This window comes from Bos indicus x Bos taurus, chromosome 17 (assembly GCF_003369695.1).
Source record: "Bos indicus x Bos taurus breed Angus x Brahman F1 hybrid chromosome 17, Bos_hybrid_MaternalHap_v2.0, whole genome shotgun sequence".
Lineage (NCBI taxonomy): Eukaryota > Metazoa > Chordata > Mammalia > Artiodactyla > Bovidae > Bos > Bos indicus x Bos taurus.
In genome coordinates, this window is record NC_040092.1 from 43,651,699 (window position 1) to 43,670,641 (window position 18,943).

An 18,943-nucleotide genomic window follows, 5' to 3' on the forward strand; every position below is an offset into this window, starting at 1 on the left:
AAGTTATCTGAGTGATTTTTGAAGTGAGGCTTCAGGACTTGGGATCTCACAGTTTGGTATTAACAGGATACAGTTCAGTGATCCAGCCCGAACACGGAGAGGGCATCTTATTTATCTTGGCAGTTTTCTATTTAGTATGTAGTAAACATTTCTGACTGAGGAGAATGGTTTTTCTCTAGTGAAAGAGAGATACTAGTTTAAAAGCAGTCAGTACTTACTTACTCAGTTGTTCACAATGTGTTTTAGTATATTTAAGATGGATTTCCAGCCTTGACCACTTCTCTGTGGACCAGAGGTGTACTCGTTTACCTTGTCCTGATACGTACACATCTGAGCTATCACTTGGGTGAGCAGTGAACGTTGGTATATCTGAATGTCTTTACAAACAGGATGTTTGCATCAGATGAAACCCAACCCCCCTGCCCAGGTGTGGAGCTCGCCCCTTTAAAGTGGGATTTTACCTGTGCTAGGAGGGCGAGGGCCCCTTGGCATGCCCTGGTAGGAGAGTTGTGGGGAAGGAAGCATCTTGAAGTTTCTCCGTCTGTGGTCTGCCTTTGTCTGTCTGGTGGCCTCTACCGCTCTGTCTTGCTTTGTCTCGGCCTCCAGGTGAGCATCGGCAGCCCCGAGAAGATGGAGCCCATCACGAAGGTGTCCCACATCCCCAGCAGTCGGTGGGCGCTTGTGTGCAGCCTCTGCAATGAGAAGTTTGGGGCATCCATACAGGTAATCAGCTCGGTCGGGACAGTGTGACTGCCCTTCCCTGCATTGCAGGGCAGGGTTCTGAACTAACTCTCACAGGGTTTGGAGATGGGACTGGACTCCAGGAAGCACAGCCCTCTCAGGTTGCTGAGGGCGGTGGTGGTGGTGGGGGCGGGGGGTGCGGCCACACCCTGTGTGCGCGCCTTTGTTGGTGGGTTGTAACCAGAACACCAGTTGTAACCGTCACAGGGCAGCTCAGAAGTCTGCCTGGGCCGCCCGGCAGTTCCAGTCTGTGCCTATTTCTCGTTGCTGCCACAAGCCTGGCGTCATGGGGACAGCCCTGGTGGCGAGCTGGAGGCTGGGCACTTGAGGGACAGTCACCCCCGACCTGCTGAGGGGCCCTGCTGGTGTCTGAGGCGTGCACGTGGGTTCCTTGTCTTGGTACACAGTGTTTGGAGTCAGCTTGGCATGCTGATGCTTTTGTGTTTGGTAAAACAGGTACACCTTGGAGCACCAGCTGGGTAGGGGGCACCCCTGAGGTGCTGCTCCTAGGGTTCTACACAGCCTGGATTTCTGATTTTTTTTAATGCTCTTGTGTGTGGGGAGGTGGGGTTGTGGGGAGAGCCTGTATGTAAAAATTGTGCCTGTATTTTCTGTGTCCATGTGCAGGCAAGTGTGGAAGGTCATAATGTAGGAAGAATTAAGGAGAAAATATAGATGGCCTGGTGGTTTTCTGTGTTGTGTAAAAGACTGCTTGAGAAGTTAATTTCTGGGCCTCACGTTTTTGGCATCTAGTCTTGACTTAAGAGGCCTGAGACGCTATTCCACCAAGGTCTCCAAATCCTGCCTGGGGCCTTGCTGGCTCCTCCTGTGGGGGGTGCCCCCTCAGGGCCATGGCTCCACCCCCCCCTCCTCCGTCCTCCCCGCTCCTCCTCAGTCCCCAGGTCACGTCCTGAGGGCAGAGGTGTTGGTTTGGGGTGTCTTCTCTCTTGATGCAGAAAACACAGCAGCTCAGCACAGACATACACCGCACAAGCTCGGTCAGACCACCAGTTGCGGCTTTGAAAGAAGTGACCTCATTTGACAAAATCAGTTTGTATTTTGGCTGATAGATATTCCTCTCGGTAAGGTATCCAGTGGCTGGTGGTTTTTAAAAAGTTTGCATTTTACACGCCAAGCAGTTGTGCTTTTCTTCGTTATCACTTCCACTGGTGTTCAAGAATCCAAAATGTAACAAAAATATTCAGAGGGTGAGGCAGGAGACAGCTGGTGGGATTTGGCTGTGGACCTTGAAAATAGTGCAGATTTTTTGTATGTGAATGGAATCTGCTTAAAACTAAAACATGACAAAAGCCTTTGGCCTGAGAATTGTATTCAGAGGACATGGAGGAGAAATTTTTTAAAAGCCACAAAGTAAAGCAAATAAAAAAGACATTGGAGTGGGTATATGTATGTGTGTATAGACTGCCCATGTGAATACTTTCAGGAAACAAGCTGTGCTAACCAAGAAAAATGGAAATTTGTTTTCTTCTGAGGTACCTGATGTTCTGAGGGTAGAGACTACACCCTTTACTGAGCAGGTCCTTCATTGATGCTTACAGGAGGCAGGCGATTGGGATCTCTGCTTCTCTTTTAAACAGAGACGATAAAATGATGTTTTTTTGTTGTTGTTGTTGCCATTGACCTCTTTTTTCCAGAACATTAATTTGAAGGAGGAGAGGCCAAGGAAGTTTGATGATTTTTCATATCTTCACAGAATAGACTGATTTTATTAAAGAATTCCTGTCTGAAATGTCTGCAGCTGGAAAGGCTCAGGCTTATGTTTCTGTAACATCTGTTTGCTGAGTCAACCTGAATGGGAAAACCCAGAGGAAGGCCATTTGGCGTCTTTACAAAGCCCAGCATAAACGCTCTGCTGTGGCGTGTTCCTCTTGCAGGTCGGGGCGCTGATGTAAAATGTCGTTGGCACCAAACAGTGATAGCGTCTCCGTCGTCCGTTCCACTTGCCTCCCCTCTTGGCTGCCTGTGGAGGAGGAGGAGCGCTTGGCCTTTTACTGATAGTGGCCAGGGGTGTGTGTGTGGTGCCACCAAAGCGGATTTCACACGTTGCTTGGAATTGAGGTTATTATTAAAGACAAAATTACAGATTTATGTTGGTTTGTGTGCTTGAAGTGTGTGCACTGGGGGAACTGATTTTCTGTGAAGTGAGCTAGATTTTCTGTGAAGCGAGCTAGATTTTCTGTACTTCTGGGTAGAAGAGACTTTGTCATAATGGAAGAAGTCATGACTGGCACTGAGTCCCCTCTTAAATACTGAAGTGATTAGGGGAAGAAGCCCCAGCCCCAGCCTCTGCAGAATGTGACGATGCTGTGCAGGGCTCCTTTGAATGAGTTTAGTTAAGCTTTTCAGCTGGCCCCAAGCCCCACCGGGTTGCAGGTTCTTCTCCTTTCTACAGCCCTGCTGCGGCCAGGATCACTTGGCCTCAAACAATACCGTGTTGCTTTTTAAGGGACTGGCTTCAGTCACCACCAGGAACCTCCTCCCTGGCATTCTCCCAGCACTGATCAGATGGGAGAAGTTAATCGCTTTCCTCCTGCTAGGCCTCCAGCTTGCTGTGTGGATCAAAGGCACTACATGGTCCTCCTGGTGGGGCAGTGAGTGGGAGATCGGGCTGGGTAGTGCCTGACCTCTGGGCTGACCTTCCTTCCACCTGCTGGCGGTAGGTCCCTCGAGTTTGCACTGCCAGGCGCGGCGCACCCAGGTCTCAGAGCTTGGCCTCATGGGCCAGGAGGCCTCTGCATCTGGCAGAGCTTCCCTAGGGTGCAGAGACTAGTCTCAAGCTGTCTGTGCAGGGTGGTCCCAGTCTCTGGTTCCTTGCATCTCTTTGGGAGTTTCTAATTCACCTCCTGGGTCTTGAGCAACCCCCGCTGCTGGGAGGAGTGTGCCCCTGTGTTGGGCCTCGTCTTGGGGGCCACAGGAAGGGCCCCCGTGATCCTGTAACAACTCTGACTGGTGTCGTCCTTGAGGAGATTTCACCACTCAGGCTTTTAATATACACGTTAAAAAAGCTCAGATAAAAAAACAAGTGAATGCCTCAGAGTACACGCTGTGTATTGAGAACATCTGCACGTGCCACCTGTATAATTACGCCCGCCTTACGAGGTGATTCTGGATGCAGTTGCTTTTGTAAGAGAGTTACTGTTTGGTTAATGAAAAAAAGCCTCCTGAATCCCAAGCCATAGCTTGTTTAAAACACGAGTAGATCTGCCGGGGGTCATCCACGTAAAGCCTTTCTGTCCTGAGCACTCCAAGTGCAGCTCTTCCGTGTGTGTGCATGTGTGTGCGCGGGTGCACGCACGTGCGTGCAGGTGGACGGGGTGCCTGCGCTCAGGGCTTCGGGTCCTGTCGCTCCCTAATCCCACCTCTTGCTCCCTAACCCCACCTCTTGCTCCCTAACCCCACCTCTTGCTCTCTGTTTTCTTGCCAGTGCTCCGTGAAGAACTGCCGCACAGCCTTCCACGTGACCTGTGCGTTTGACCGGGGCCTAGAGATGAAGACTATCTTGGCAGAGAACGACGAAGTCAAGTTCAAGTCCTACTGTCCGAAGCACAGCTCTCACCGCAAAGCTGAGGAGGGCCTTGGTGAGGGGACTGCTCAGGAGAATGGTGCTCCCGAGTGCTCCCCGCGGGATCCGCTGGAGCCCTTCGCTGGCCTCGAGCAGAATCGGGAGGAGGCCCACCGGGTCAGCGTCCGCAAGCAGAAGCTGCAGCAGCTGGAGGACGAATTCTACACGTTCGTCAACCTGCTGGATGTAGCCAGGGCCCTGCGGCTGCCCGAGGAGGTGGTGGACTTTCTGTACCAGTACTGGAAGTTGAAGAGGAAGGTCAACTTCAACAAGCCCCTCATCACTCCAAAGAAAGACGAAGAGGACAATCTAGCCAAGCGGGAGCAGGATGTCTTGTTTAGGAGGCTGCAGCTGTTCACGCACCTGCGGCAGGACCTGGAGAGGGTAATGACCGACACTGACACCTTGTAGTGGCCTAGAGAAGACGACGGCAGAGACGGCCGCTGGCCCGGAGCAAGGGACGGTAGCCGTTCATTTACTCTCAGGCCCTGTACACACTGCAGCATGAGGTGGTGTTGGTTCCGTATTTTATGGCTGGGAAGCTCGATGTACACACATGCAAGATGACCGCAGAATGGGGAGCTTCTCTGGTTTAATTTTAAATAGTTAACTGTTCTTCTGGGAGATCACATGGGTGCCTCTTTCCCCTCTTCCATTCTAGAGCTAGAGGGAACAGCCCCAGGGAAATGGCCAAGGGATGGGCTTAGAATTGTTTACAGACTGAGGAGCCAGAACGGATTTCATGGTGTGGGGATGGGGCAGGCGGGCAGAGGAGGGAGATCTTTTGTTCAGCCTGAGGGGGCACCCCCGCCTTGCTGCCTCTCGGCCCAGCCCTGTTCCTCGGCTCCCTCGCGGGGCCTTCGCCCTTGCAGTCACTGAGCAGAGCAGGTGTGGGTGCCAGCGTGTGTGCATCACCGCCACGCCCGTGCATGCCTGTTGCCCGTGGTTCTCCCGCAGCGAGGTGCTACGTCGCCACTGAGGCTGTCCGTGTTGTGTGTCTGTGTGGCTGTGTCCATGTGTCTGTGTGCTCTGTCTGGTGTGGGCATGGGGTGGGACTCCTGGTGCACAGAGGCCTGTGATCTGAGGAGCCCGTGGGCACACTAACTAGCACACTCCGTTGCACACTTCCGGATCACACTTCTGCCCGCAGCCTCCGCTGGCGGCACTTCCCTTCCGCTGTTGCTGCTTTGTATTTCCCCAGCTCTCCAGCATCTCTGGAGTCCCCGTCTGGACCTCCTTTCCTGCTACAGGAGTAATCAGGAGCGGGCTGTCTTTTCCCCCTGGCCTCCTGCTCCCTGTAGGTAGCTTCTGACTGAAGCTCACTAATTGGCGATGCGTCTCCGAGCACCTTCTGCGGCAGCTCCCCTGATTGCCCTGCTGCCAACAGCCGGCTCCGATTAAATTCATTAGTGCACGGGAGATGGAACGGAGGAGCAGCCTGTGCTGAAAGGCACTCAAGTGGCCTGAAATGGTTAACGCATGTCCCCCAAGCACCTAACTTATTAGTGATTCACCTGCCTGGGAGAGAATCTGACTCAGAGCTGATGGGAAGTGAGAGCCTAGGCAACGAATAGGGATACGTGGGGGAAGTACTGAACGAAAAAGCCCGGCTCTCACAGACACCAGCACCGCCCTGGCAGAGGAGGCGTGGCAGTGAGAGCATTGGTGGGCCTTCCTTAGAAGAGACTGTTCTAGAACCTGACAGTGACACCCCACCAGGATTCAGGCAGAGGGGAGGTGAGGGGCGTGGCATTGAGGCTCTTCTGCTCCCGTGCCCCCCCTGGTGGTGAGTGTGAAGAAGACCTCGCCTCAATCACAGGTCTGTGTGACCTTTTTGTTAGCCATGAGAAAAGGGTTCAGAAGGATACAGTGGAATCCTGGTGAGAAGCCTTGTCCCAGCTCGACAGCTGCTGTACTTGGGGTTGCATGAGCTTTGGCGTCAGTCCTCAGGAGGGACGACGAGAAGTCTAATGTTTGGACTGTGTGTGTGTCTCAATCACCACAGAATAAAAGTGTAGAAAACGCTTGTGGTGTACTAACTCTTCTGTACATAAGATCCTCAGATTAACATGCACCTGTAATTCTGAAGTGTTTTTTTTGAGTCATCACTGTTGCTTTTTAAGTAGAATGCCAATGATGTATGAGAATAGGGAATAAATCAGGATTTTCGTCTGTGTGGCATTACTTGCATTTACTTTAAAGAGTCTTTTAAGATTTTAGGGCATTTAGTGTCAGTTTAAAATAAGCTTATTAAAATGAAAACCATGTTTTCCAGAATGTGCCACAAGGCCTGTTAGGGTGGAGGCTTTAAAAAAAAACGGAAATCCTGGCCATGCTGCAGAGAGTAGTTATAAACAGTATTGGGCAGAAGACTCATCAGAGCAGGGGTGACAAGAAGAACAAATCATAAATTTGTTTTTAAGAGTCTTGGGTAATTCACACACTAGGTAGTGTAATTCACACTAGGTAATTAACATTTCATAGTGCTTAATATGAAGGAGCATGATCAAGGCATGTGTTCCCTTCAGAACTGAGTAGTAGGCCTCATTAGAAATGCAGACAACGCTGAGTGAAAATGGTGGTGGTTCCTGCAAATACATGCCTTGGGGGCGCCTTGCACACCTGCGTTCTAGTTCTGGACCAGACAGGCGGCAGGAATGGACTCCCAGCCGTGTGGGGACCTGAAGACACGATTACCCATGTGGCGGGTGCCATGCCAAGTTGCCAAGGCTGCCACTTCACTGGTGGGATCGCTCTTCCCCCAGACATTGTCTTCTGAAGGAAGCACTAAACATGAATTCAGCAGCAAAAGGGGTACTTTCTCAGATAAGGATATGCCACCTCTGCACTGGGGCATCGAAAACAGCAGGTCCTGGGGGGCCATTCTGCCCAACTTTCGGTGGGATGGTCACTTGACATTCTGATAGCGGCTGCAGTTGTCTGGGAGCATAAAAGGCAAGTTAAGGTCTAGTGTTGCAAGCAGTGTTTGGGATTCAAGAAAACTTGAGATCATTGTTGGGTTCCCGAGGGCAGTGGTTCTCAGAGCGTGGCCCTCAGCCTGCAGCAATGTGACCTGCTGACCTTCGGACCCCACCTCTGACTGTGGAAATTCTGGGTGTGGAGGCCAGCATTCTGTATTTTAGGGCCCTTTCATGTTTGGGAACCTTGGCTTTGTGTCTTGGGTTTGACACGGTATGGTAGATCTGGTTTTGGGTGCCACCTCGCTGGCGATGGGGAGAAGATGGAGGGGAAGGAAGTCAGGTCTAGCAGGGCACAGAAAGGCCAGGCAGGGTGTGTCTTGACAGAGCCTCAGTTCAGTTGGATATACGGGGGCTGCTGATGGAAGTTGCCCTTCACGGGGTGTTTTGTGCATAAGGGAGGTGAGGTTTAGGGCACTCAACTATTCTGTGGCCACCCAGGTCTAGGTTATTCAGAGGCTGATTTTTCCAATAGAAAACCCTGGGGTCATAGTTAGATGTCTCTTCTCAGATCATGGGGAATGGAAGTGTGGTTTTCCCACTTAGCAGCCAGGGTGGACATCTTTCCTGGGAGAAGTGGTTGCAGACGCCGAAGTTCAAGTTCTCTGCCTTTTCTATTTCCTTGACCATTTTAAGGAAAGAGATGTATCTCTGTTGCACATCTGACTTAAATAGAGAGTAACCTTGTCCACTCCTGTCAGAGAATTTACCTTTCTTAGCTCCACAAGTTGGGTCCCCTGCCTTAATGTAAAAATCACTCTCCATTTGTTTTTCAGTAATTAATGAGTCTGTAATAAGGATCTAGGTTCGACTCCTTCCTCTTTTTGAGCTTCTACTCTTAATCTCCTTTGGGTGGAATATTTGTAAAGAAAATCTCACCCACTGGCTACCTCCATCCCCAAACTGATCAGAATTCTTAAAAAAGAACACCTACTTACTGGCCTGGCGGGGAGAGGGTGAGGCTGTCAGAATGTGTTTTAACCAGGGTGAATGACACTGAAACAATATTTACTCTGAGATAGGAAGGCTGATTTTCTTCGCAATTATTTTTATTAACAAGTGTCAGAAAATTCCTAAACAGTGAATCATTTGGGAACAAAAGAAGCCTGACTTGGTGTTCCTGCTGTTGGCCTGGAAATTACACCATTTATGACGTGTAAAATGCAAACGTGAAAGCCAGCTGACCTTGTGTCCTTTCGCAAAGGAGGCTGTCTTTAACACCGCTGGGGAAGAGCAGATGGAATTGCTGCTAGGCTTCTTTAGGGGCGGTGTCCGAACATAAGCCAAAATTCAGGGTCATGTGTCGTGTTGCCACTTGCTGCTGAAAGATGAGTGACCTCTGAGAAGGTGACGGGATGGGACTGCCCAAGTGGTGGGAGAGTATAGTTGTGCCTTTGATGTAGGAGCTGATCGGGATACCGAGACACTTCTCAGTCTTGCCACTGAGCTTTCTGGGAAGGTATTGTTCACATCTTGAAGACAGGTTTAATTGTGCATCTGGTGTGTTGCGTTTGACATTTGTGTTTCCAGGCCCATGCAGACTGATGGGGTTTACCAATAAGTGTTAGGACTGAAGAGATTTAAGAGAGTTTATTGACTAAGTCATTAAATTTTGACTCTATTGACTGACCACAGGTGGCTTTGAAAGCGGGGAACAAATTCGTGTTGATTAGCTAGTGTAGGTTAATGAGGATATGCGTGCAGCCCCCAGTGGTTGCGCATCAGATGCCAAGTGGAGCTCGTAGCGCTGGGCTCTCTGTTACTGACAGATGGATCAGGAAGCAGGCAGTGTCAGTGATGCAGAGAGCTGGCCTTAAGATGCTGATGTAGCAAATCTGAGGCAAAACAAGGACCCGCCCTAGGTGTTTGCTCTGTAGGAACAAATTAGCTACCTGTAAACTCCAAGGTATTTCAGAGAGCTCAGTGTCCAGTTGATGGAACTTCACTTGGATTCTTGGTGACCACTTGGCATTCTCGTGGGCCCCATGCAGGAACGCTTTTTTGGGGGGCTCTTTCCTCTAATGGCCCTTGACCCTGTGCTTGCCTAGTTGCATCTTCAGAAGATGCTTGATAAAGTGCAACCAAGGTGGCTTCTGAACTGCTCTAAAGCTTCTGACAATAGAATTCATGGGAGGATAAGCAGAGTCCTTTGGCAAGAGCTGGTATGCCTGGCCTTGCACACCATTGGGCATCTCTCTGCTGGGATGAGCCGATGGCCAGGCCGTTGGCCTGGTTTGGTGTTGGGGGCATGGCTCCCTCCTACAGGCCCTTTCTCTGGTGGTACTTAGCATCACAAAGGGAGGTCAGATTCCATAAAACATTTATATTTTGATTTCAAAAGTCAGTCAAGGACCTAGTGGGATACATTTTTCCCCCCCTCAGGTTAAAAAAAAAAAAAAAAAGTACTGTTATAATGTATATTGCTTACTTAGAATCTTTATTCTCTACGTTCCAGGTTCGGAACCTCACTTACATGGTGACCCGCAGGGAAAAGATTAAACGATCTGTGTGCAAAGTCCAGGAACAGATATTCAATCTTTACACTAAGCTTTTGGAGCAAGAAAGAGTTTCAGGTATGCATTAAGCCCTGGTAGGTCAAACAACAGGGCAGGGGTTTGTTAGCCTTAACACTCTGTTCAGGGGGAAAAACATGCTAGTGTCTTTTCAATTTTCTTTTTTACTCTAGAAGAATCAAAGGGAAGGCTTTTGCTGTTGAGGGAAATCTCAGGCATTTGAGGCACTGTGGTCTAGGGGACGGGGCCATGGCTTCAGCCTCATATGGGTTAAATCCTGTATTCCCTACTTATATGCCCAACACAAGTGAGTCTAAAGTTTTCTGAGTCTCTTCCATTTCCTCACACGTAATGTTGGGATGAGATCTCCAGCTCCCTCCTGGGAAGTAGTGAGACTCAAAAAGCAACTTATGTATTGTAAAGCACTTGATAAATGTACAGAGTCTCGGGGATACCTAAAAAGATGTATTGGTTATCTAGCCTTTGGGTCTACCTGTAACATATGGTAAATATATCTAAGATTGGGTACTCAATGCACATATCCACGTTTAGATAATATTTACAGTGGATTCTTTCGGTGTAATTGAAATTTTGAATATTTTTGAGATTCAGCACAAAGTATTTAGTGCTGCCTATTTTTGCATTTCTCTGGCAAAGAAAAAAACTAAGGGATGGACTTCCTTCCCTTTGGAGAGCACTTAAGTGACTTTGAGATCAAGTGCATAGTGGGACAGGTTGTTGGACCTCTCTAAAGTCTGTCCATCTGTAAGAGTTTTGGTCCAGCATTTTGGCCTCTGAAGGCCTTGAAGGGCTAACGTTCTGTGCTCACAAGCCCCAGAAGGCAGGTGTTATAAGGATTTCAGAGGAGGAGGAAGAGTGCCGAGTGTGTAGAGACCTACCCGCTAGTAGGTAGGTCTTGGGAGCGGGTGTCTGCTTGTCTTTGCACGACTTTCCTTGTGCACAGTCAACGGGCTTACTCTAACCTTCTGCTTTTGTGGCTCTTTACATATACTATGAAACATGGACTGAACAAAGAAATAATAACCTATTATGTTGACAAAACCATCTGGATATATGTGACCAGAAGTAACTGGTCAGCTGAACAAAGAGGAGAAAAAGCTTGGCAAGTTTTAAAAGATATCCTTGTTTTGATGCCATTAACTTATTCAATAATATCATCCTAGATAATTTCCTTTGCAAGAGTAAATATTCCCCAAATCTGTCAAGGTTATATCAATAGCTAGACTTGTGAGTTCAGTTGTAAAATTTTTGAAATAAATTTTTTCAGGTACAGTATTGTAAATATTGGGTTGGCCAAAAAGTTTGTATTTTTTTTTCATAAGATGGTACAGAAAAACCCAAAAGAACTTTTTGGCCAACCCAGTACCAGCAGTCTGATTCATCAAAGTGAACTTATGTCTCTTCATTATTCCTACTTGAATGCAAATAAAAGAGGGGGCTCTTCCTTCGTGTCCACCTGGCTGGCGTGGAGCACTCTCCTCCAGCAGCAGAGGCCCGGGATCGCCAGTGCAGCTGTGCCCACGGAGTTCTGCCCCTGGAGGGCTTTCTCTGACTTGCTAGGTCCTTATGTCATGAGTGATCACTGATGAGTGAGTTTGCCTTCGAAAATAAGTTGTGAAAGGAAGCTGTAAAGAATACTTTCATCTGATTCTCCTTGAGTTATTTCTTACAGATATCGTAGGGCATTTTTGTTGTTTGTTTGTGTTTCATGGCAGTGTTTCTTTGGTAAGTGGTTGAGCCTCTGAAGGTTATGCAGTGTTCTGTGTAACAGCTGTGATGCGGGCCTGTGTTCCCAAGTCCCCCTGCTGTTCCACAACAGGAATGGGGTGCGGGGTCCTCCTACCCCCAGTACGTGCCAGGTTGACTGGTTGGAAGCCATGCCCCAGGGAGTGAAGTGGGAGCCCCTTAGGATGCCTTTTTCCTTTTTCCAGTTTTAGACTTTCAGTTGTGTTCTTACTTGTGCCTCACCTGATCTACCTTTTAAGACAGAGGATTCCAGATGAGGCAGAGCAGATGGCCGTGACTTGAATGTGTCCCTAAGGTCCATGTTGATGCTGTCCGTGATTCTGGGATGGGCAGGGCCGTTCTGCTTGGGTGAGTGTCCTCAGTGGGGATAGTGCTTGTGGGAGTCATGAAGCCGAGGCTCCTCAGAGGCCTGGATCCCGAGTCACGATGGAAATCAGAGGACAGTACCTCTTACCTGTTTATTTTCCCACAGCAGGTGACTGAGTAAAAGAAATAGAAATGTGGTGTGAAGGTTGACCCTAAGTTTGGTTACTGAGAAAGCGGGCATTTCTGAAACAGCAGATTGGAAACCCCCTCCCCTGTGGTTGTGGTGATTCTCCGTTTAGAGTCGCTAGCTCATTCTGTCTACATGTGGTGTCCATTCCTGCCCAGCAGTAGGTTCACATGGGCTCCTGTGCTACTCTGGACGAAACCTCATTTCCTGGTGGCTCATGGCTCAGAGAACATGACAACTGTTTTGAGGCTCTGGAGGCTTCTGCAAGGACATGGTCCTTCTGATGAACTCTAGTATGTTATGGATTTACCCAATATTTTTCAAACCGAGGATAACAGTTTGTTACCAGGTTGTGAGATGCATTTTAGCAGGTCAGCACCAGCATTAAAATATGTGAAACAACAGAAAATGTCGGAGTGCACGTCAGGTGATGAAGGCTAATATGGTTGCATGAAAAGTGCACTTTTACTGGGTTATGATTGTGCAACTTAGTTCTTAATGTGATTTGCATAAAAAGTGCTTGAAAAACACCAATTTAACTTATCCTTGTTTAGATGATAATCAGTTTAATTTCACAAGTGTGTTGTACATATAATGAGTAAACATATGTACTCTGTGTCAAGAATGATTTTTAAACACCTTCCTTTATTCATTTCACAATGTATGTGTATTTATCCTCACTCGAGCCCTGGGTGGGATAGATAATTTGCAGAAAGCAGCGTAACAGCTCCACTCCCTGCCCCTGTGGGTGTGCTGCTCCCAGGCGGCGGGCCAGGCAGGTGCTGAGACCGGGGGGGGGGGGGTGGTGGAGGCAATGCTTACTTGACCACGGAAAGATTCTGCAGTAAATCACATACGAGAATCAGATCAGTTATTTTGTTTGAAGGCAAGTGTATTCCTTGAAAAGGCAGTTTCATGAAAAAAATTATGTGAACTTAAGCTGTTTTAGAAAAGAGCATCTAGAGCATGCAGATTCTCAAGGCAGGTAGTATCTTTACTATAAAAACCAAATTTTTACAAACTGGGTGATTGTATGTTGTACTGTTGGGTGGGAAGTCTGCATTAGTGGGCCATGCTAAGGGGTCTAAAATTTTATTCTTCTGGATTTGCTTCTGCTGCAATTTCTTTTTTTGTGGTTTTATGTTCACAGGTGTGCCTTCTTCCTCTTGCTCCTCCTCCTCACTGGAAAACATGCTTCTGTTTAACAGTCCTTCTGTGGGCCCTGATGCTCCCAAGATAGAGGACTTGAAGTGGCATTCTGCGTTCTTCAGGAAGCAAATGGGTACTTCCTTGGTTCACTCGCTGAAGAAGCCCCACAAGCGAGATCCATTGCAGAACAGCCCTGGGAGTGAAGGCAAAACCCAGCTAAAACAGCCAGACCTGGGGGGCAGAAGGGAGGGGACGGTGGGCCCAGAGAGCTTTCTGAGTTTTGAAAAGACGTTTGCAGAAGCACGGCTCGTATCAGCACAACAGAAAAACGGTGTGGTGATGCCAGACCACGGGAACAGGAGAGACCATCGTTTTCAGTGTGACCTCAGCAAGGGGGACGTAAAGGACAGACCTTTGAAACAGAGTCACAAGCCTCTGAGGTCCACAGACGTGTCCCAGAGGCACGTGGACCACGCCAGAGCTGCCGCCTCCCCTGGGGCGGGGCAGTCGGCGCCGGGCACGAGGAAGGAGGTGGTGCCCAAGTGCAACGGCTCCCTGATCAGAGTGAACTATAACCAGTCTGCAGTCAAAGTGCCTACGACACCGGCCAGCCCAGTGAAGAACTGGGGAGGATTCCGGATTCCAAAGAAGGGGGAACGGCAGCAGCAGGGAGAGGCCCCAGAGGCGGCCTGCCACCAGCACTCAGACTACTCCTACCTGGGCCTAGGCCGAGTTCCAGCCAAGGAGAGGGCAAAAAGCAAACTGAAAGCTGACAACGAGAATGACGGGTATGTCCCTGACGTAGAGATGAGTGACTCGGAGAGCGAGGCCTCCGAGAAGAAGTGCATCCACGCCAGCAGCTCTATCAGCAGGAGGACAGACATCATCAGGAGAAGCATTCTGGCCTCTTGATGAAACGGGCACGATGGTGCAGGAGGCGAGAGCTCTGACACAGGGGAACGAGCGGAAACCCATCACTCCTGAGCTACACAAATACATTTACTTGCAATTCTGATTGGAATTTTTTTTCAGAGTCATTTATAAATCATTGTTGTGAGAAGTGTGTTATTTGCAACTTGTTGAGGAAACACAAGAGTAGATTGTAACCATAAGACACTGCTAAGACTAGAGGCTGAATTAACACTACAATAAGAATGGATGAAGTAAGTTTCTCAAGAGGGCTAGGCTGAACTAAGCCTCATGAGTGCTTACTGCCCTCTGTATCCTTCCCAAAGCACAAACTCTTAGTTACCTGAATATATGGAATCAGAGATGGTTCTTGAGGAAACCCTCACGTATCATTTAGTAGCCCATAAAACTTATTTTCTAGGACTGTGGTGATCTTGAAATCATATTTATACTTTGGCCCACGGACTGTTTTGTTGCATTGTAGTATACAGGCAGTAGCTCTGAAGCTTCAGTAATTCTAGGGAATTCATGTGTAAATAAAGCAGATAAGGGAAGAGAAAAGTTTTAAAAAGGCCATTACCGGAAGATCTGAAGGGACAGGGTAGAGCTGCCTGAGCTTGGAGATTTAGGGTGAATGGAAGCAGCCAGGTCCTGCTGCCGGCAGCTCTCGACTGTGTTCTGGATAGAGGGCAGGCGGAGAGCGACGTGTCACAGGGCTCCATCCATGAGAAAGGACAGTTGAGGTCCCATCCTTACCAGTCCTCTCAACCTTTCTCTTCCCTACCGACTGCCTTCTGGGCTAGCTTGGGATTCCGCTGGCCTTTGGCAATACCTGGCCACCTGGCTTCCAACAACACAATGGCTGTTCAAGTTTAAGCAATGACTTCCAGACTCTGGTGACTCGTGTTTCCAGAGAGGAGCACTAGTGTGTACGCTGGGGAGTCCGGCCTTCCAACACGAATGGGTTCCTTGGGAGAAAAAAAGGAAAATGGAAAAAAAACCCAAAATAGGTTATATTTTAAAAATAATAGAAAGGCAATAAGTTGCGATAACCTCTTAACCCTTGACCAAGTTTATACAGGAAAGAGATTGAAGTGTAACAGGTTTTCTGGAGTCAGAGTTCTAAGCTCTAATTCGTAACTTGGACTTTCTGATTGCAAATGGCAATAACTAGTAAGTTATCAGCAATAAATTTAGCATTAAATTTGAGTACAATGTTCTGTTTTTGCACTCACTGCAGTGCGTTTTGTATTAAGACAGTGGATAGTGTTAAGGTCCTGTTAATTTTCTTTGGAATTCAATGTAGTTGTGAATCAAACTTAAGGAAAATTTAAGTAGCAGTGAGATTTAGAATTATGGGCACTTGGAACAAGCCCAACTTCCCCTAAATTATCCCTTAGTTTGTTAATACCAGTACTCAGATTCCTGATTCATTTATACATTTATTTCCATGTGGCAGGGACATTCTGATACTTAATGAGTAATGCTTTGAGTTCTGTAGTAGTTACCTTTCAAGTCTTCCAGATGACTGTCAACAAGGAAAAAAGGCTTATTGAATTCCATCTTGCTATGCAAGTTTTATCAGATGATCAAATAGTAGATCTGATACATCCCCATTGTATGTATGACATTTTCAAACCAAGTCTTAACTTTTCAAATACATTTTAGTAACTGATTCAGGGGAGGGGAAAGAATGACCCAGGTTTTTAGACTGACTATTTTTGAGCTATGGGGCTCATTTTTCAAAGAATGTTGTCCAGATAAACTGTTGCTACAGATATTAGAAGTTTCTTATGAATCCAAGTTGTACATTAACTCAGCATAATTTAAAAATCAGATCTTTTTTTTTTCTTTGCATAAGAGCAAGAAACCTTTTGCTGGATACAGAAGAAGGTGGACTCTTTACAGTTCTTTTTTGACTACAGCAACAGCTCTGGGTGAGAGTAGAGTATATAGAGGGATAATCTGTCAAGCCATAGAAAGAAAATCTAAATTCTAGTAAGTCTATGACCTCTCACCGTTTATAAGAGGTACCAGATTCATTTGCACTATTAGGAATGCTAGTTTTGTGCAAAAATAATGCCTTACCTGTTTTTTCCCCACATTTAGGTTGAAAAGCTTTCAAACGTTCCAAGTTATGCTGAACCAAAAAGAAAACAAAACAAAAATAAAAAACCCCACACAAAAACAAAACACACAAACACAAAAAGCCCACACCTTTAATTCCTGCTTTGAAATGCAAATGGTACAGTTTCTCTGACAGTGTAATGACAGCTCTGTAAGTCAGTTTCGCGTCCTGCTGGGAACTCTGTATGAGGTTATGAGCGGCAACTAACCCAACCTGCCCACTTGCACTCTGAGTATGGAACCATTTGCTCTTCTTTTCTTCTTTTTTTAAAGCTTTATCTTTCCGTGTGCATCCTGACCAAGAAATATCTTTGATTATGATCAATGTATTATGTCAAAAATGTAGGCTAGTTAAACTTTTGTAAAGTTGCCTGGAATGTCATTTGTTAGGTTATAAACACAAAATCTAAATGAAGGGTTATATGTGTTGTGTACAAATCTTAATTATTTTGAAATGGACAAACTTGTCATTACATTTGTAACCTTGTACAGAGGATTTTTCACTATGTGCCTAGCTTGGTGTCCATTCAGCTAAAATTGGGTTAAAAAAAAAGGTGCATGAAGAGTTAAAAATCAGAATTAAAAACAAAAGTATATGTAGAGATGACTATTTTATATTACATGGCCCAATCCTGTATTTATTTCTACCCCCTTTTTGAAAGTATTTATAAAACTAGTTGAGGACAGCTGTATTTTTTTGTTGAACTATTTAGTAGAATTTGTGCCTTTTTGTCTGTATGTGAATAAATGCTGTACATTTTGCAATACATTTTAAAGCGTCATTTGAAATCTAGTTTTGCTGAATATTTAGATGCACATGTACACACTGTCCCATGTGATGGCGCATGTCGCTGTCTCACTGGCAGGAAGACTGCTGGGTACAAGACAAGACTGGATGAGCACGGGTTCACTGAGCTGCTTTCTGGTTCAGCTTTGATGGTGAGACCCCGACAAATCATGGCCTGATCTTGGTGTCCCCTCGCCGGACTTCTTTCCAGAATACAATGTTGGATCTGAAAACAACCAGTTGAAGCAACTTAGTCAGGTTGGAGAGACCTGGGTTTAAAGGCTAAACTGTAGTTTACCAGCCATGTGACCTTTGCCAAGTCACCTAGTAATTATAAGCCTCAGTTTTCCTTCTGTAGAAAGAAGAGTGACATCCTTCCATCGTCTTGGGTTTGCTCTGGTATTTGAAGAAAGCTCATGGAGCATCTCATAGAAAGCAAGCAGTTAGTAAATGTTTGGCTGTCATGTTTATGATTAAGAAACTTATTTCTCCAACATAATGTTGACTGGTAAGTCTGAGGCAAAAAAAATACATGTTACTCCTGAAAGACAGGGAGACTATTAAAAATTATTTTTCAAAGAATGGTTTCATTAAATGCATCATTTTGATCACAGAATTCCACAATATTAGGGCAAAAAGAGATACCTCCATGCTTTACAAAGAAGATCACAGCATTAATTAGGCACTGGCAGAACTGGGCCAACCCCAGTTCTGGTTTTCTAGTCCGGTGTTCTCCCTGCCGGAAAGTCTTTACTCAACCTCTACATGGAGGCATCAGCATGTAATACAATGCACCTCTGTGCTGGGAACAGCAAAAGAGGTGCGGGTTACACAGAGATTAACTCTCATATAGTGCGATGAACAGGAGCCACAGCAGGGTGGTGGTACCATTCCTAGTTTCAACTTTTGTAAAACTGACCACTGGTGTTTTCTCTTTTAATAACATGAATTGGTGTTCATCAATTTGGCTAAAAGCTTGTTTATTTCTCCTTGTTCCTCCTTAGTGACTATTTACTTCCATGTTGCTTGCTCTGAGAAAGACCCCAGAGAGAAATAACTGATTCTTCCTACAAGGTCTTCAAGTTGAATAACCACAATAGTTCCCAAGGGAAATTAAGTCCCCCAGAGCCAAAGGAAGGGTCTCTTGCTGGCAGTTGTGCAACACGTGATGGGAAACGTGGCGTCAGGGACCGTGTTCGTGGTTTTACCCAGATCACTTAGCAAACAACAGCTAACTGAGACATTCGCCATCTGCAGCAAACTTGGCAATGAACTTCCAGGTCGAAATCTTCAGTGTGATTTCCCTCCAATGTTCAGAGCTGCGTCTGATGATGAACCCTGGTCTGGGGCAGGCCAGACCTTTGACTGAAAAAGGGTAAAATCAAGTGTGTCATCTGCTTCCTTGACACTGACCGTCCCTGGGCTGCCGAGTGGCATCGCCGCAGTCCAGCCTTTCCTGAGTTCTAGTGCACTGCTTGTCGGGCACTTCCAGATTCGGGAACTCATCCTTTTACTATACCCTGCCTTAACAGAATGCCATCCAGGCCTGGAACCTACGTGTATCTCTCCAACTCCTGGAGCCAAATGGTGATCTCGGTATACATATTATACAGTATCTCTTTAGTGTTTCTTGCTTCTTCTTTCCCACTATCTGTTGCCGTATAGTTCAATGGCATTTCTTGCCTGGATTATTGCAGCAGCCTCTATCTGGTTTCCTTGATTCAAGTCTTGCTCCTCCCAGTTAGCTTCAGCCTTGCCATCTCCATAGTGATAACTTCCACAATAATAACTGACTCTGTCATGCCACGAAGTCATCAGAGAACCTCCAGACTCCTGCAGATGGTTACCCACGGCTTATCAAACGACAGAAGCACTGCTGGGCATTTTATGCGTGTT

The 18,943-nt window shown here is 46.9% G+C and overlaps 1 protein-coding gene across 9 annotated transcripts in view; it reads left to right on the forward strand.

The window, feature by feature from the left end:
- The window catches only part of JADE1 (jade family PHD finger 1), a 56,469-nt gene extending 39,442 nt beyond the window's left edge, over window positions 1-17,027 (forward strand). For 8 of the 9 annotated variants that reach the window (XM_027567324.1, XM_027567326.1, XM_027567329.1 and 5 more), the window contains 4 exons: window positions 607-723; window positions 4,187-4,708; window positions 9,758-9,875; window positions 13,226-17,027. In XM_027567324.1, the coding sequence (XP_027423125.1) occupies window positions 607-723; window positions 4,187-4,708; window positions 9,758-9,875; window positions 13,226-14,136 (1,668 nt within the window). In that variant the 3' untranslated portion in view covers window positions 14,137-17,027. Of the gene's footprint in view, window positions 1-606; window positions 724-4,186; window positions 4,788-9,757; window positions 9,876-13,225 lie in introns of those variants that run through there. The other variant, XR_003515268.1, reaches the window with a different exon arrangement.
- The last annotated feature ends 1,916 nt before the right edge of the window (window positions 17,028-18,943 follow it).